At 45.1% G+C, this 17,966-nt stretch overlaps 1 protein-coding gene across 1 annotated transcript in view; it reads left to right on the top strand.

The window, feature by feature from the left end:
- EPHA8 (EPH receptor A8) overlaps window positions 1–16,375 on the top strand; it is a 28,839-nt gene extending 12,464 nt beyond the window's left edge. Inside the window, exons 3-17 of the mRNA XM_053452209.1 lie at window positions 1,168–1,831; window positions 8,301–8,456; window positions 8,912–9,247; window positions 10,117–10,241; window positions 10,555–10,717; window positions 11,484–11,580; window positions 11,829–11,896; window positions 12,241–12,366; window positions 12,748–12,933; window positions 13,496–13,557; window positions 14,324–14,533; window positions 14,874–15,023; window positions 15,217–15,407; window positions 15,558–15,713; window positions 15,986–16,375. Of these exons, the coding sequence (XP_053308184.1) occupies window positions 1,168–1,831; window positions 8,301–8,456; window positions 8,912–9,247; window positions 10,117–10,241; window positions 10,555–10,717; window positions 11,484–11,580; window positions 11,829–11,896; window positions 12,241–12,366; window positions 12,748–12,933; window positions 13,496–13,557; window positions 14,324–14,533; window positions 14,874–15,023; window positions 15,217–15,407; window positions 15,558–15,713; window positions 15,986–16,100 (2,805 nt within the window). The 3' untranslated portion in view covers window positions 16,101–16,375. The remainder of the gene's footprint in view (window positions 1–1,167; window positions 1,832–8,300; window positions 8,457–8,911; window positions 9,248–10,116; window positions 10,242–10,554; window positions 10,718–11,483; window positions 11,581–11,828; window positions 11,897–12,240; window positions 12,367–12,747; window positions 12,934–13,495; window positions 13,558–14,323; window positions 14,534–14,873; window positions 15,024–15,216; window positions 15,408–15,557; window positions 15,714–15,985) is intronic.
- The last annotated feature ends 1,591 nt before the right edge of the window (window positions 16,376–17,966 follow it).

Below are 17,966 nucleotides of genomic sequence, written 5' to 3'. Positions count from 1 at the left end.
TCAATACCTATTATAGCGATGGCTCTAGAAAAAATACAATAATAATAATACAATAATAATAATAATAGATACGTTATGTATCTTATTTAAAAGAGATATTCACCTTTCCTGGGAATGGCGTGGCCGTATTACCTCTGTGCAAGGTGTTTATAAAGTCAGGTTAGAGGCTTCTGTAGGGAAATAATACTTTTCAGAGTTTAGCCGTAATACTCTCTGTAGAGTATAAATCATTAATATGAATTGAGACTCTCAGTCCCAGGGCTATCTCCATACCTTGGTGAAGACATACAGTGGGAGACGCCATACTAGCCACGTGGCCACCGTGGCGTTAAGCACTGGAGGTTTGGGGTAATTTTCTCCATTGGCCTTGAAGCTTTGTGTTAGTTCACATGGGAAAGTCATTGGCCTTGAATGTCAATAACGCTCCATTTCATTAGCCTCTCATTTCCATAATGGAAAATAATATTGCGGTGTACTTCCCGCTTTGTGTTAGAGAGTACATGTAATTTCTTTTCAGGAGACTGGAATGCAGATGCCACCAGAAATTACTTTATTCAAATGCTGGTTAAAAATCATTTTAAAATGCTGAATGGGAACAGTAACAAAGTGGGAAAGTTCCTCCAAGAAACCGAGGATTTAATCACATTCAAAATGATTGAATAATAAGCTGCAGTCATGCGAGATAAAACACACGCATTGTAGCAACAGAAAGAAGAGCGCGGGAGTCATGCTGCGCATGCTGCCCCGGGGCATGTGCCAGCATCTGGTGGAGGGTGTTCCTATTCTGATGTCCATTAAACAGACGCTGCAGACAATATAATAATCCGATAAGGAGACACAATAACCTCCCAAAGAGCATCGTAAACCTCTTCATTGAGACACCTTAATGTCTATACACTTATTTAACTTTATTTTATAAAATGTCGTTGATAGGCCTCAGTGGATTTCGCTCCATCCATTGTTTCCCTCTATCATTCCTCCATCTCATTGGCCATTCTCCATCTTATCCTTCACATCGTCCTGGCCCATCGTGTCACATCAGCAAAACAACACATGCCTAGTCGTCTGAAAGCAACCCTTTAAAGGTCTTGGGTCACATATTTGGTCCACTTACCTAAAAAAAAATTAAATCTCCACGCTAATGTCCCCTTTTGTCTCCGTGCACAGTGGGACTCAATCAACGAAATGGATGAGTTTTTCAGCCCCATTCACACCTACCAAGTCTGCAATGTGATGAGCGCCAACCAAAACAACTGGCTACGAACCAATTGGGTGCAACGAGACGGTGCTCGGCGGGTGTACGTGGAGATTAAATTTACCCTAAGAGATTGTAACAGCATGCCCGGCGTCCTGGGGACCTGCAAAGAGACCTTCAACCTCTATTATTTGGAAAGCGATCGGGATGTGGGCACCAGTATCCGGGAAAGTCAGTATCTGAAGATCGACACAATAGCTGCTGATGAGAGTTTCACCAGCGCGGACCTCGGCGTACGGAGACTCAAGCTAAACACAGAGGTCCGAGATGTGGGGCCTTTGAGTAAACGTGGCTTTTACTTGGCCTTCCAAGACATTGGGGCTTGCATTGCTATAGTATCTGTCCGAGTGTATTATAAGAAATGCCCCTCCATGGTGAGAAATCTGGCAGCCTTTTCTGAAGCCATCACAGGAGCAGATTCCTCCTCCCTAGTGGAGGTGAGAGGAGAGTGTGTGGGGCACTCGGAGGAGAGGGACACCCCGAAAATGTACTGTAGCGCAGACGGAGAATGGCTGGTTCCGATTGGAAAATGTGTCTGCAGCGCTGGATTTGAAGAGCGAGGGGATTCCTGTGTCGGTAAGTCCGGAAGTCCAGGTGTTTCCGTGCAAGTGGTTATTTCAGGGACCTGGGTGCGTTTTATTTTTTCGTGTTTTGGGTTTGTGGTGACTGGGCTTGTGAAGTCTTATTAGGAATTATTAAAGATTTTAACAAATTACTAAGCCCCCGTATGCTAATGTCAGTCCACTATTAATTCTCCGGTACGCAGAATATCTGCCCCGCACCACACCTGCCTCATTCATACACATTTGATTTCAAACAGAATGTTAAAAAATATTTTTAAGTAAAAAGCTTAATTCTTTAAATTAAGATAAAGGAAATCCTGGCATTTTGTAAAAAATGTTTCATTTTTCCATCAAGCTTTTAAAGCCATTGCTGCTTTTTTTCCCAGCCTCTTTATAAAGCGAATGAATAAAATCAGAGGATTCTGGCCGGTTGACAAACTTCCCGTTAGTTCAGGGACTCTTAGACGTGAAGGAGAAAGAGGTTTTAGGATGCGACTGAGTAAACATGGAGAGATAAGTCTAACAGAGCAGCTTCATCGGCTGTTTCAATAACGCGATGGTCGAGGATCCCTCCGAGACACTCCAGAGCGTTATTTGTTTGCTGTCGAGTAGTTAGTGAAGGTGCTCCTACTCGCCAAACATGAAGACGATGTTTCTTTGGTTGTCTCTCTGTCTCTATTCAAGGTGAAAGTAACAGTGTAGTCGTCATCAGAAGCAACGGCCACTATTCTGTTCACTGGGCAATAACTGACTTATTAGATTTGATATATATGTATATACATGTCTACGTACATTGGTTTAAGATATATGCTGCACATTAAGCACGTCAGTGCCATTTTCTGATGATCAGGAATCTTTGTATCTACCCCCGGGGTAAAAAGAAGCCTGGCGCATGATAACCATCCCATGGGCACCGGACGGACGGCAATGACTATACAGGAATTTATTAAATACTAATTTAAGCAGAGATAAGCAGAGACTTTCAGGCCCCACTTGGGGAGGTAATTCTTTTTTAACGAAAACCAATATTTTCAGAGAAGATTTCTATAGAATAAAAATCACGTTGTGCTATTTTTAGTAAATGTGAACGGCCTTTTACAATTTACACTATTTCCCTACCACACATCATACAAAATACAACCCGAAACTGTCACGGAGCCTTCAGCGCTACGTAGGAGATCTACATATTTACATTGACACGTAAAGCGCCTGGAATCCGCGTCCGTAACATTTCCTTATGTGCTGCTCCTGCAGAAATGTCATTTTCCCGGCAAAAGACGCTTCCGCAGAAAGACTTACAAGCCAAGCGGATCTGTCGGAATTGGAAATTAGCGCTTTTAATTGTCAGGCGAGGGAGCGCTGAAATCCAGCTGCCACTCATGTTATTTTTTATCTCACGCAATGCACGTGGGGAGATAAATCTCTCTCCTGGTCTAATAATCTGAAAATACCAGGGGACCGGGTTTCTCGTCAGGTAAAGTGGCCTAGAAGCTCTGTATTGGTGGCAGCGTCTGAAACGTTGTTAACATGGCCGAGTAGTTCATTTATCTAAACGAATGCTGTTTAAGTGATTTTTCCAGGAAGGTTTCAGCAGAGACTTCTGAGGTTTTTTTTGAAAGTTGGCAGGTAATGGATCTTCCTTGAGTAAAGGTGCTTCCTTGGGGGGGGGGGTTATTTCTCCAATATTTTGCATGTAAAATAGCAAAAGGTTTATTTCCTTTTTTTTATTTCCCCTTTGACCTGTTCTTGCCCCCGTTTAGGGCAGCCGAGTTCTCCTGACATATGTCCGTTCACTGGATTTCACTCTAAATCACTTTCATTAAAACCCTTTTCCATGTCTGGGTCAGGAAATTTACTTTTAGGATAAAGTTCATTGATCTGTGTCATGGGACGCCCACCTCACAGGATATTCTGCCTGGAGAGGAAAAGGTTAACAACCAAATCATCTCCTCCATTACAGTTGGTGGGAAGTGTAAAAGGTCTGTGCCCTGCGGGATGTAGAGGTGGGAATTAAAGGGCAAATTTCCATTTAATGAGAGGCAGTTAATCCCACTCCAAGTCGGCATCTCGTGGCTCAGCATGTGGAGATATTTAAATGAAGCCGGCTTGGACGTAATGAGTGAGGCAGAGATCTCGGCTCCCAGGACACGTTTATTTCATTAAATGAATCATCTGACCCAGAGGAAGCGACACCGGGGCAGGACTCAGACACCGGCATTCTTCTTATTAGTTAAACCTTTGGAAACAGCTGCGCTTAACGATTCGCGGGGCTCGTGGAGAGACCCACATGCTGCAGGACGTCTAATTAACCAATGCACACAGGGGATATTTGGGTCAGTTCCCCATAACACGCTGCACATGGGGGCCGTAACCTTTATTACATACAACAATTAACCCCCATCCCAGTAACATAAACGGCAGATTATCCAGAAAACTAGCCCAATGTCTGTGTCTTTAGTGTCATAACCAGCGGGCTGACATCAGCATAAGGTGTGGACCTCAGTGGGCCAGTGTGTGGGTCACGCATAGTTATCGCCCCGAATGGGGAGTGTATGTACAGGCCTGCGCGGGCGACCTTCTCCTGTGTAAGAAGTGGACCCATTTTTCTTGTAGATCATTATGTGCGGCGGCCGAGAGCCGCCACCTGAGGCAGCCAAGGAAGGTGGTTCTCCAGATCAGGAGCAAGTCATTTGTCTTTGGAAGAGCAGGACGAAAGGAGACACAAAGAGACAGCTGAGTGTCTTGCTGCTTTTTGGTCTGATAAACCAGAAAGGAAAGATCATTGTTTACAAGACAGAATGTAGCAGATGTGCCGCTGAGACACTGAAAGGGTTAAGAGCATGCGCTGTGGCCCTGTAACTTTCTCATCGGGGTCCACCAAGGAGTCCATTCCCAGCTTCTCAGGCGTTTGCTCCATAAGTTCCCCAAAGCCCAGATATCACCCCTTTCTCTATCTCGTGTCCGCTTTGCTCAGCCACCTGCGGTTTGGACGAGGCTCCTGCCGCGAAGGCGTTTTATTGGGTTCGGAGAGGTCAGTTGGTGTCTTGCTGCTTCCTCGCTGTCTCCGGCCTCCAATTGTTGCCGTTAAATGAATTTTTTGCAGCAAAACTATTTCCTCTGATACCCCTTCCAACTGCACCTGGAGATTTAACATGTTGGGGGCCGTGAACTAAAACAGCGAAGTAGAAAAACGTAAAAACTTGATGTGGCCGAGGTCTTATCTCTGATTGCCACCGCAAGATGGTTCCCAAAAAGTGAACTGAGATGTGTGGTGATTGTGGACACTTCTCTTCAACTGTAATTACAAAAACTCCATTTACAAACAGGCAGCCATATTTCCCCCGGGAATCGGTTAGATCCGCGACCACGGTTTCACCTCCACATTTTCCGGATTATTTTGGTTTGGGGGAGACATTATCGACAGGCAATGAGTTAATTCTTCATCTGCACGTTCAGTGCCCCCAGGCCAAGGTTATTAAACGCAATCACTCTTCTGCTAAGGGTCTTGGTCCAGCCACAGTTGGGTTACAGAGGAACAGAAGAACATACATGACGCCCAACATTTAACATGTGTGTCAGAATGTGAGTCAGGGGGAAAGTAGGACAGGGAGGAGGACGCCGGCGTCTGTTGACAGGGATCTGAGTCCAGCTGGTGGACGACTGCCCACTCACCGAGACATCTCCCCACTCACTGTGGCAAATCTACTCTCTTTGTCCTTGTGTGATTTGAGGAAATGCGGAGAAACAATCGTTGTGTCTTCCCTTTCCATTCTCCACTAACCTTCTGCCTTAATGAGCTAATTAACTTCTCCTTTAATTACTTTGGCTTTGTTTTAATTACTTAGCTGTGGGAACTACTCACTCAATCACCAGATTTAACCCACAGCACTGTCAACGCATTTAACCCACAGCACTGTCAACGCATTTAACCCACAGCACTGTCAACGCATTTAACCCACAGCACTGTCAACGCATTTAACCCATCGTAATGTCAACGCATTTAACCCACAGCAGTGTCAACGCATTTAACCCATCGTAATGTCAGCGTATTTAACCCATCGTAATGTCAACGCATTTAACCCACAGCACTGTCAACGCATTTAACCCACAGCACTGTCAACGCATTTAACCCACAGCACTGTCAACACATTTAACCCATCGTAATGTCAGCGTATTTAACCCATCGTAATGTCAACGCATTTAACCCACAGCACTGTCAACGCATTTAACCCACAGCACTGTCAACGCATTTAACCCACAGCACTGTCAACACATTTAACCCATCGTAATGTCAGCGTATTTAACCCATCGCACTTGTCATTGCCTCTCTTTTCTCTGACCATATCTTTAGGAATAATTATCTGTGAGGCAGTTGCCCTTCAAATGCCCCTCCAATTGTTATTACCCAGCGCAACTCTGTCTGGGGCAGTCTGTCGGTACCCCCAAAATGACCCTAGGCAGACTGACAATACCCCATGATAAGGAAAATTACATTTATATAGGAGATTAGTACCCACTTAATATGCCTGCGCATGATGATTGTTAAACTACCACCCTAACTAATCCACTATAAAATAGCTAAGTCTCCCATATCCAACATATGGATTCGGCCCTTTTAACCCAGCGCTTCTTAATAAACTGTAAGGAGAGGTATGAGCGTTAATGATCTTCCTTCGCTTCCTTTCTGTGCTTGGTGAGAGGGCCGAGGGGATAAAACAAAGTATTCTGCCCCAAGCGGAGGGAGGTCACCTATTACTTTAAACTCGTAGCGGTTGGGATCATTTTATTTGTATCAGAAAGGCATTCATTTACAGAAAGGGTAAGGAGTATTAGAGGACTGATAATGGTCTTTCCTGGACAGACAAAACTACCCAGTGGGCACCAGGGGCACTTCCAAAGACCTATGGCCCAAGGATAGTGTTTGCTCAGTGACCCCAGAACTGTGTGTAACACCCAGGGACTCATTTCAACTGGGCAGATGTGTTAATTGGACCATTAATCACAGAGAAAAACTGCCCTCCACTTCACATAAAAGCCCTCTTTCACCCAGTCACACCATTTATCACAAACCCACAGGGAATCATCTCACGGGACGTCTTTCTCATTTCCATCGGACTCCGGGAAGATAATCCGACGGGAAAACATTCACAATAACGGGATAAAAGCAAAAAAAATCCTGAAATTAGATTTCCCGCTAGTACTTTGTGTAAGTGGTTCATTTCATACACATTTACCCCAAATCACAGGACGGGGCATTATCAATATTATTAACGGCTCATACAATGTTCTAAATGGCTGCGCCTCCCCTCCAATATATTTGTTTTTCTTTTTATTAAATAGTTTCAGCTTTCGTAATAAATTATTAGGGAATAAAATGGACGTTAAGAATGTAAACGAGAGAACATGCAGGGAATTACAGAGTTCTTACAATCATGGAAGCGGAAATAAAGAGGGAAGCACTGGAAAGGTCAGTCTCTAATATCCACTGAAGTTTTCACAATAGAAAGTGAAGGCGCAGGCGGTCGGCGGGAAATCAGCCATGTGGTTAACGGGCTGCAGAATGTGATGCGTGAAGGAGCCCCGAGGTGAGGCAGGAACACCAGCTCGTACTCGGCTACAGGACTCGCTGACAGGTCCATCCATCATCAGCGCCTTTCTGCCAGCTTATTAGCAGATGTTACCGCATCTCACGAGGGTTGGAGGAAGAGCAAGGACACCAATGGGCGATGCCACAGATGGCTTGGCAGAGACTTCTTTGCTGATACTTTCTCCTCCAGCACAGGAGAGGTTAATATGAAGGATACTGCAGGTGACCCACACGGCTCGGGCACACAAGGTGCACATGGGCTGATGTGTAAGGCATTCAGGAGGTGGTTGCCCCCGGCACTGGAAATAACTCATGAGACAAGCCCAATGCTTTGAGATGTTTTTCTCCATCTGACGCTTCCAGAGAAGGTCTGTCTCATCTCTTAGTCCCATTCCTTAATTGCATCAATAATCTAACTTGGCACCCACTAATTAGCTGTTTGCATTATGACTGTGTCCAGTCTTTCATTTACAGGACAATGCTATAGTGAATAAACCTATTTTCAACAACTAACACATTTCCTCTTGACTACAGTTAAAACCAATATAAACCATTATAATACCCTAAGCAGGCACACGTCCGCCCAATAAAACCTGAGAACCTGCGTAATTCCAGCTCAGAGCCGCGGTTAATGCGTGTAACGGAGACACAAATTGTAACAGCGCCCACCTGGAGAAAGGCTTCTGGTTGGGGGTATTTTAGACTCAGGGGCTTCTGCAATGTGTTGAGCCTGTATGAGTCCACATGTTTCTCGCCCATCTGTTTTAAGGATAAGGTGATTTTTGGTTATTTGCAAAGTTCAGATAAACATGTCTAAGGAATACATGCCTCTCGATATAATTACAGTTTTCCCATTACTTTATATATTTAATTGATTTGTTCTCCTTCCTTGCAGCCTGTGACCTTGGCCATTACAAGTCTTCTCCGGGCGACCAGCTCTGCTCCAAGTGCCCCCCGTTCAGTCACTCGGACACCCTGGCGGCACAAGTTTGTCAATGCGATACCAATTATTTCCGTGCGTCTATGGACCCACATTCATCACCCTGCTCACGTAAGGACCGCATTTACTCTGATTCTAGACAAAGATGTCATGGTAAAAAGTAACAATAGCATGTATTCATTTATTATAAGAAGCTGAGCCAAGGGCATCAAAAACCCCAAACGCTGAATTTATAAAACTAAGTAAATCCCCCCTCCCTTGCTGAGGGAGCTCATAGGCAGCGGGACCAATTGCCTTGCGTCAGAGAGATCCGGGCTCTTAAACGCTCTTTTATTCATAGTGACCTATAAATCATCTAAAATTACAGTGAATGGTCTCCTTAGCGGACCGTTCAGACTCACAGCCTGTGATGTTTGTTTATTAATAAGAAAACTATTTCTAGACCCTGAATAACTGACAAATGTATTGATTATTGTTAGTGATTTATATAGTGTCATCATATTCGGCAGCGCTGTCCTAAATAGTTTTCGTGTCTCTTTCTGAGATTTTGGTTCCATCTCCTCCAGGTCCCCCCTCGGCTCCCGTCAACCTCATCTCTAGTGTTAATGGCACCTCTGTCACCTTGGAGTGGAACCCACCAGTAGACACAGGTGGGCGCAGAGACGTCACTTACAATATCATTTGCCGACGCTGTGCTTGGGATGCGGGTCAGTGTGAGCCCTGTGGGGTGGGCGTTCGTTACATCCCCCAAGAGTCCAGCCTAGAAAAGACCTCCCTTACGGTGGCAAATCTTCAGGCCCACATGAACTACACCTTCTGGGTGGAGGCGGTCAACGGGGTGTCCGACTTTAGCTTGGAGCAACGGATGTTCTCCACAGTGAATATTACCACGAACCAGGCAGGTAGGACACAGCATTGGTGAATTATGCCTACCACTATGGCTGCTCATGGTGAGGAGTGGCCCATGTACTGAACACAATTTTAAATCCCCTACAGCCGAGACCCCAGAAGGGTCAAACACTACAAACCCTCACTCATCAATCTAGGGAGAAATCCATCTACAAGACACTGAGCCCCGTGAAATGATGTGGCACTTGATGGCCCTCCGTGGTTATGAAAGTCAATGAGATACAATAACCCACATGGAGTCTTGTTAGACTAATGTTAATGCCCAACATGCTGTAATGCAGAGAGACACTGAGGATGTTAAGATGCCGCCCCTTTCATGTGCTTATTAAATGTGGGTGACAAACAAATTGATCACGAGGGCCTTACTGCAAGAGCCCACAGCCCCTAATCATGATTTAGAATATATTTAGAAATTTCTTGGCTCTTCTGTGGCCTTCGCGGCAAGGTTTTCGCTGTCACTTGCTACATCCCCCATATATTATAGAGCGCCCCCAAAGTGATAAAGGTTACACATGGCAGGAATGTGGCAGAATGATCCTAAAATGTGTTATTTATAAAATCAGGGGTTTGGGGGTTAATCCTGCTGATAAAGTTCTCTTCTTCTCTTTCTTGTATGTAATAAGCTCCATTTAGATCAATTTACCAGAAATTAGCATATTGTAGCGATTTGTCTATGAAGTCACAATCTCTCCATAAAGGTAAAGACATGACACTTTGCATCGTTTATCTCTGCCGCACAGGATATAAGTGACACGTTTAATTATCACGTTTAATGTGTGGCACAGCGAGGTCTCAGCGGTCTGCTGCTCGGTGCCTAGGCACCTGTTGTGCTATTGATGCCAGCTTTCAATTTGTCTTCCAGCCCCTTCACAGGTTGTGGTTATCCGCCAGGAGAAGGCCGGGCAGAACAGTGTCAGCCTTGTGTGGCAGGAGCCCGAGCAGCCCAATGGCATCATCCTGGAGTATGAGATCAAATACTTTGAAAAGGTGACTAATTATCGGCTCATCTGCCAGACAGCGCCTTCGTTTCCAGCACCCCCCGGAGGACGTGGGCTTCACATCACATTAAAAGACACACGGCTCGCATGCACATGTTACATCTGAAAGAGTAGCACATGAAGCCCGGACTTCTCACACTCAAATTTTTTGGGGGGAAGCAAAAGCAAAGCATTTAATATTCAATCAACCTTAACCTTTTTAGCGCCAGATGAGTAAGAGGTTCCCCTGCATGTTATTTTTAATACTTTTTAGGTGCCCACTTTACAGCCTGCAAGGAACCTTCTCTGTTCTGTGTTTTCAGGATAAGGAGATGCAGAGCTACTCCACGCTGAAAGCCAAGGAGACGCAAGCTCTGGTGTCCGGCCTGAAGCCATCAACACGCTATGTGTTCCAGGTCAGGGCCCGGACCTCGGCTGGCTCTGGGCAATTTAGCCAGACCATAGAGGTGGAAACTAGTAAAGCAAGTAAGTGCTGTACACCAAACTGGAATCAGTCATTTATTGGTTTATGCTTCCCCAACCACATGTATCACATCTCCTGGGTTCACCAGTGCTCCGCCACCCAGACTAACAACCCAAAAGGAGGCTGAATCTCCGCCTTCCAGACTAAAAGCCAAAAGAACACTGGGCCTCTGCCCCAAGATATATAACCTAATGGAGGCTCAAGCTCCACCTCCCAGACAAACAACCCAATGGAGGCCAAAGCTCCACCTCCCAGACATACAAGCCAATGGAGGCCGAAGCTTCCCCTCCCAGAAATACAATCCAATGGAGGCTCAAGCTCCACCTCCCAGACAAACAACCCAATAGAGGCTCAAGCTCCACCTCCCAGACAAACAACCCAATAGAGGTTCAAGCTCTACCTCCCAGACATACAAGCCAATGGAGGCCGAAGCTTCCCCTCCCAGAAATACAACCCAGTGGAGGCTCAAGCTCCACCTCCCAGACTAACAAGCCAATGGAGGCTGCTGTGCTGCACCTCCAAGATCAACAAACCAATGGAGGCCGAAGCTCCACCTCCCTGAAATACAACCCAATGGAGGCCGGAGCTCCACCTCCCAGACTAACAACCCAATGGAGGCTGCTGTGCTGCCTCCCAGAATAGAAATTACATGACCCACACTAAACATATTTCTGGCAAGGTCTGGATGATGAGGAGGTGGTCTGTTAAAGTTATTCATAATTCTTATCAAGTAAAATGGGTGGCATAATGTTTCTTTTAACCCCCTAGTGGTTCTCCGGTATGACACGATGACAATTGTCTGGATCTGCCTCACTCTGATAACGGGTCTCGTCCTCCTGCTGACTGCCCTCATCTGCAAGAAACGGTAATTCTGGGAGTCGTAACACTGCTCATGAACTGTATGTAACTGTATGTAACTATATGTAACGGTCACATTAACCTGTGAGGTGATGACGTGAGTGCAGATAGACATCATATTGTAATTACTGATTTAACAATTTCAACCAATCAAAATGCAGACAAAATTCATATCCTGAACCCTGACCAGATTAGCACATCTCTGTCGGGTGAGTAAACTGAACATGTATATCTGTCTCCTCTTCGCTCCCGCAGGCACTGTGGGTACAGTAAAGCCTTTCAGGACCCCGACGAGGAGAAAACGCATTATCAGAATGGGCAAAGTGAGTTCAAAATCTGTTCAAATCTCATCAATGGAGCAGCGATTATGATGTCATCAAAAATGGTTAATAATTATACAACAAACCAAAACCGACGCCATCACTTTGCAACACTTTCAGGAAGGATATATATTACATGCATTATATGTGTGTTGTATGTGAGTCTATTGAATGTCTACACATATTATATTTCTTTAACCCTTATAGAGGGTCTCTCTCTATATCACACTTTCTTCCCTTCGCTTATTTTCCTGGTGAATTTATTTGAGTTTAAGTGAAATTGGGGTGGAAAGATGCAGATTGAAGTGAAAGCTGACACGTTCCTCTCGCTGTTCCGTCTCAAACAGTAACCTTTGCGGAGTCCAAGCTCTACGTAGACCCTCACACCTACGAGGACCCTTGCCAGGCCGTTCACGAGTTTGCCCGAGAGATAGACGCCTCCAGAATTAAGATTGAAAAGATAATTGGATCAGGTTGGTATCATTTATTGTCCCGATAAGCTGTGGAAAGAAACCCTGTTGCCAGAAAGAGACTGCAACTAGTAAGATACCCCACCACGATTTAGAATATCAGTGGGCATGAATGATATTAAGACTCACTATGGACTCTGAATGCAGAATCCAGACCCCCGCGGGTTTATACAGGGGCCATATCCATATTTAACGTTCCCAGAAGCTGCTTTCGTTTCATTTTGTAAATAAATAAAAAGATGGGTCATACGACTCCATGAATAGACACTGTGGGGTTCACTGATTACAAGTGACCTTGGCTGTCCTACTAATATACCCCAACATACCCCAATAGTGAAACCCCCTTCGTTTCAGCCGCACAGACTTTCTGCCATCTTCTTCCAGGCGAATTTGGGGAAGTTTGTTATGGGCGGCTGAAGCTCCCAGGAAAGCGCGAGATCCCGGTGGCAATAAAGACTTTGAAGGCCGGGTACAGTGAGAAGCAGAGAAGGGATTTCCTGAGCGAGGCAAGCATCATGGCGCAGTTTGACCATCCAAACGTGATTCACTTGGAAGGAGTGGTTACTCGAGGTATGTCCCATGATTTCTGTTAGAGTCGTACATACGAGTATCAACCCAATGAGGAACACTGACCAACATCCCAGCTCTGCTGAATTCAAAAGAGTGCAGGTTTGCAGGATCTCCTCAAATAAGCAAAGGAGGCCGGAACAGCAAGTTACTGACAGATTCACATGAGAGTCCTGCACCAGTAGGATTCCCTCAAGGGCAAGGATAAGGAGAACAGCTAACACATCATGGAAAACCTGGCATTTAATCCTGAGTCCCAGAGGGTATCTAAAGCCCCCATTTTATAAGCCCCAGGTGCCTGTCTGCATTTAGACATAAAGAGGCAGCCGGTTTCCTTGGTTCATGAGGCTGTCAGACGTTTCAGAAGATAATCCCAGAGCCTGCACTCAACTAGTGGGAAAACGATTCATCAAAGTGTACCCGGTAACTTTCATGGGGAAACCGACGACGATCACTTACTGATGCCTCTGGCAGAAGCTGCAATGATCACTCCTTTCATAGCTTTTTGTGATAAAGTTTTTATTCTTACTTTTAAATGCTTGCGATTTCTCCTTGCGATTTTCAGGTAAATTAACTATGATCGTTACAGAATATATGGAGAATGGATCACTGGATACATTCCTGAGGGTAAGGAGCTCCACGCAGACATTGGGGAGTCACAGCCCAGGTGGCAACTCGAAAGAGCAATGTGCACTCCGCTCATATTTACAAAGGATACAGATGATTTATCAACACTCGCTGGTGTCTGCTCCGGAAGTAAAACTCAGCAGGCATCCATTAGACAGGGGTGAGATGCAGCCTGTAAACGGGGGTGAGGTGTGGTCTGTAGACGGGGGTGAGGTGTGGTGTGTAGACGGGGGTGAGGTGTGGTGTGTAGACGGGGGTGAGGTGTGGTGTGTAGACGGGGGTGAGGTGTGGTGTGTAGACGGGGGTGAGGTGTGGTGTGTAGATGGGGGGTGAGATGCAGCCTGTAGACGGGGGTGAGGTGTGGTCTGTAGACGGGGGTGAGATGCAGCCTGTAGACGGGGGTGAGGTGTGGTCTGTAGACGGGGGTGAGGTGTGGTCTGTAGACGGGGGTGAGGTGTGGTGTGTAGACGGGGGTGAGGTGTGGTGTGTAGACGGGGGTGAGGTGTGGTGTGTAGACGGGGGTGAGGTGTGGTGTGTAGACGGGGGTGAGATGCAGCCTGTAGATGGAGGGGTGAGATCCAGACTGTAGATGGAGGGGGGTCTTATTGTGAAGAATGTTCCAGAAATGAATTACTTCTCATTTTGCATGAACCCAAATGTTGTCAATTTACAGAATTATGACACTTCAGAGGGTGAGATTTGATGATAGCAAAAGAACAGAAGGCGGATTTCAATTCTGTAAAGTAAATGAGTTTGTGTGTTCCAGAGTCGTGATGGTCAGTTCACCATAATCCAGCTGGTAGGGATGCTCAGGGGCATTGCTTCAGGAATGAAGTATCTATCTGATTTGGGATTCGTCCACCGAGACTTGGCAGCGCGTAACATCCTCGTCAATAATAACCTGGTCTGCAAAGTGTCTGACTTTGGGCTCTCGCGGATACTGGAGGACGATCCGAATGCTGCCTACACCACCACGGTATGATAACCCCGACGGTCAGAAGAAGGATAGCCACCCTCTCCACATAAAGGAAATCATTTGTCAGACAATGGGTTCTGCCCAAAACACTAAACAAAGACCTTGCCTTCCACGATCCTCCTAGATCACAAAATGTTTAATTGTTACATGTGATCATCAACAGGAGAATGGTGTGGTTTTCTTATAAAACATAAGGAAATTCATGGAAAGGGTAGGCTTGTCCTGTAAATGTGTTCCATGTCATCTCTGTACCCTACATGGATGCCTGCAGCAGATACATTTATCAGCAGAACGTGTTGGTGTTCTAGACTCTCTTGAGAGATTTTGCCTCACTTTTCAGGGTGGAAAGATTCCCATCCGCTGGACGGCTCCAGAAGCCATTGCTTATCGCAAGTTCTCCTCAGCCAGTGACGTATGGAGCTACGGCATTGTCATGTGGGAAGTCTTAGCCTATGGGGAGCGGCCATACTGGAATATGACCAATCGGGATGTGAGTGCATTTTGCAATGTGATTATGATCATATATTTCTATGGTCTGGCTCCCTGATCAGTTTATCTCACACGTGATTGTAAATTATTACTTAAAAGAAAAGTATTTAACTTCTATTTATTTCCCAGACAAGACAAGCTGGCCCATTTTGTAAGGCGCTATTACCCCTGCAATCATTTTTTCCTCGTTTCAGGTGATAAGTTCAGTGGAGGAAGGATATCGCCTTCCTGCCCCAATGGGCTGCCCCACGGCTTTGCACCAACTTATGTTGGATTGTTGGCAAAGAGACCGCAATGAAAGGCCCCGGTTCTCCCTCATTGTTAGTATCCTGGACAAACTAATCCGGAATCCTGAACACCTGAAAGCCAGCGCAACGGTCAACAGGTCAGCTCAAAAGGGAGTCTTTTACACACAGGAGTGAGATGTTAATGCTTTTTCATGTAAATTGCTGTTATTTCAGGGCGAATCCAGATTCTCATCCATTGTATTTTGTACAGAGCGGTAACAATGTTTGCGTGTTTCTCTCCATCGTAGATTCACCCATCCGCGGATCGACAGGGGACTCTTTGACTTTGCCAGCCGTGCCACAGTGGATGACTGGCTGGATTCAATCAAGATGGGTCAATACAAGGAAAACTTTGTGATGGGAGGATACTCTTCCCTCGGACTGGTGATGAGGATGAACATAGAGTGAGTGCACATTCGTTCATCTCCACAAAGACATTCATTCATGAAATTATTTCCATGTATCATTTTCACTAGTACAACGTAAGCAGAGAGACCCAGACCCAGGAGATCAGGCCCACTCCGACCATTTAGTCAGCTTCTTATGCTGTGAAGACTCAAACCTCAATCAGTCCTTGCTTTTGTCTAAGATGTGTAGTCCATTTGTAAATTTGAGGGAAATCCCAACCTTTTTATCTTGGACATTCCATTTACATTGTTTTTGTCTTTTTTTGCAGTGATATTCGAAGACTTGGGATTTCATTAATAGGTCATCAAAAGAAGATCCTCACCAGTATTCAGATCATGAGGGCTCAGCTCATCAATACACTGGGACCCAGAATGCACTTGTGATCAAAACGTGACCTGAGCCCAACTGGGAACACAGGCAGTACCAAGGATGCGCGGACCATCAAATCGTCGGGGGACAGCGTTGGACAGGCTGGATCATTCAGCATTAAACAACAGTTAATATGATGAAGCAACAACGCGTAGCAGGATTCGGAGATTACCCCATCTCCTGCTCCCCATTTTAACTCATTTACTTTTCTTGGATTTTTTTAAAGGATTTAGAGCTGCATCTCTAATATAGCAATAGAATCTCATTCTGTGAATAATCAGGGTGCTTCCTCGATACAGGGACCACAAGGACTTTACCAGGAAGATAAAGAGACCGCCTTGTGCGGCCCATGTCATAGGAGATCCCGTGGCATTTATTGAGGGTTTGAAAGGTTCTTTTATTTGGAGCACTTGGTAATCTGACTCCACATTCGTCGTTGGTAATGGACGTTCTATAACCCAGGGCAATCTCTGGGTTCGCACAGTTTTCTCTTTTCCTGTTACACACTTTTAAAGCACACGCACACTTTTTTGGGATCATGATAATCTCCCCCACTTAGTATTTCATTTTTAGCCATTTTGTATGGTGGTGGGTTTATGGAGGATATCCCAGCCGAGAGGTTCTGTGTGAAGAATGAACCTCGGGCTCTGGCTTTTGTTAGATCGGATCTCTCCTCTCTCGTCTGATTAGTTCATACGATGCCATATTGCAGAGTATTTCTGGAGGACGAGAAAGGAAGCATGAGAGCTGCTTTCACGGACTTAAGCCCTTCAAAGGAAATCATATGGGAGCCCGTGGATGTATTTATTGTGTTTTTAGATGTAACAGAATAATTTTTATTGTTTCTCTATACAGGTACAGGGTGACAGAGACGGGGTACAGGGTAACCGAGACAGGGTACAGGCCTATAGAAATGGGATGCAGGCGGCCCATTGAATTGTTTCATCAGAAAGATATTGAGCTCATTGTACAAATCTTATCAAGCTGAGCCGCACAGACTTTGTAAATGGCAGGTGTTACGAAATATTACACAAAAACTCCTTATTTAATGGTATTAGGCCGAGCAGGTTTGTGATATTGTGATGACTTAGTGCCAGTATATAATACCAGTATTACTGGAAATAGCATTAACATTTGCCTTTTTAACTTGGAAATTCAGACGGCTTGAAAGAATTTAGCGGTCCGTGATGAGGGCGTATGCAGCCGACCCCCCCGACGAGGAATTCTCGACAATCACGATTTTTACTTTAGTCAGCAAATCTCGGGACAAATCCCCCTTCACAGTCATCAACTTTTTAAAGAATGTTTACTGATTGCTCAATAAACTAAATGCTCTTAAATGGAGAAGGAAGCCTTGAGAGCGGAGGCAGAAAAGATGGCGTTAAAGGGAAATGTTTGGACAGATGTGAAGCCGAGGGTACAGAGAGACACATTTATTTTTTATGTTTGTATATAGGTAAAAATCTTATTGATGTCTTTAAGCTGTTTGTTCGCGACGTAACCCAAACAGAATGGCACTTTATAGTCTGAATTCCCAGAGCTGTGTGACTATGAGCCCAGCTGAATACGGGTCTCCCCTCGTGGTCTCGCGTCTGGCACACAAGGCTCGCGGTCCAAAAGGACTTGAAATCATGTTTTCAACAGAATTCACTTTTCTTCCCCAACCCAGTTCCTGGAAACTGCAACTTTTCAGAGATCATTTTTCTGCGTCTCCCGTCTCTGAAGGACAAAGAGTTTTCTTTTCCTTTCCAGTTTTGTAAAAATAGCGTTTTCTTTGTTGTGTTTAAAATTTTGTTAATGTTTCCTTTTACTTTGCAAAAGTATCCTCAAAGCACATTAAGGACGGGAGCAGCAATAAATTAATAATTAAAGGTATAGAT

The sequence above is a fragment of the Spea bombifrons genome, chromosome 12 (assembly GCF_027358695.1).
Source record: "Spea bombifrons isolate aSpeBom1 chromosome 12, aSpeBom1.2.pri, whole genome shotgun sequence".
Lineage (NCBI taxonomy): Eukaryota > Metazoa > Chordata > Amphibia > Anura > Pelobatidae > Spea > Spea bombifrons.
Note: the sequence above shows the minus strand (reverse complement) of the source record. Positions and strands in the feature narration are given on the sequence as shown.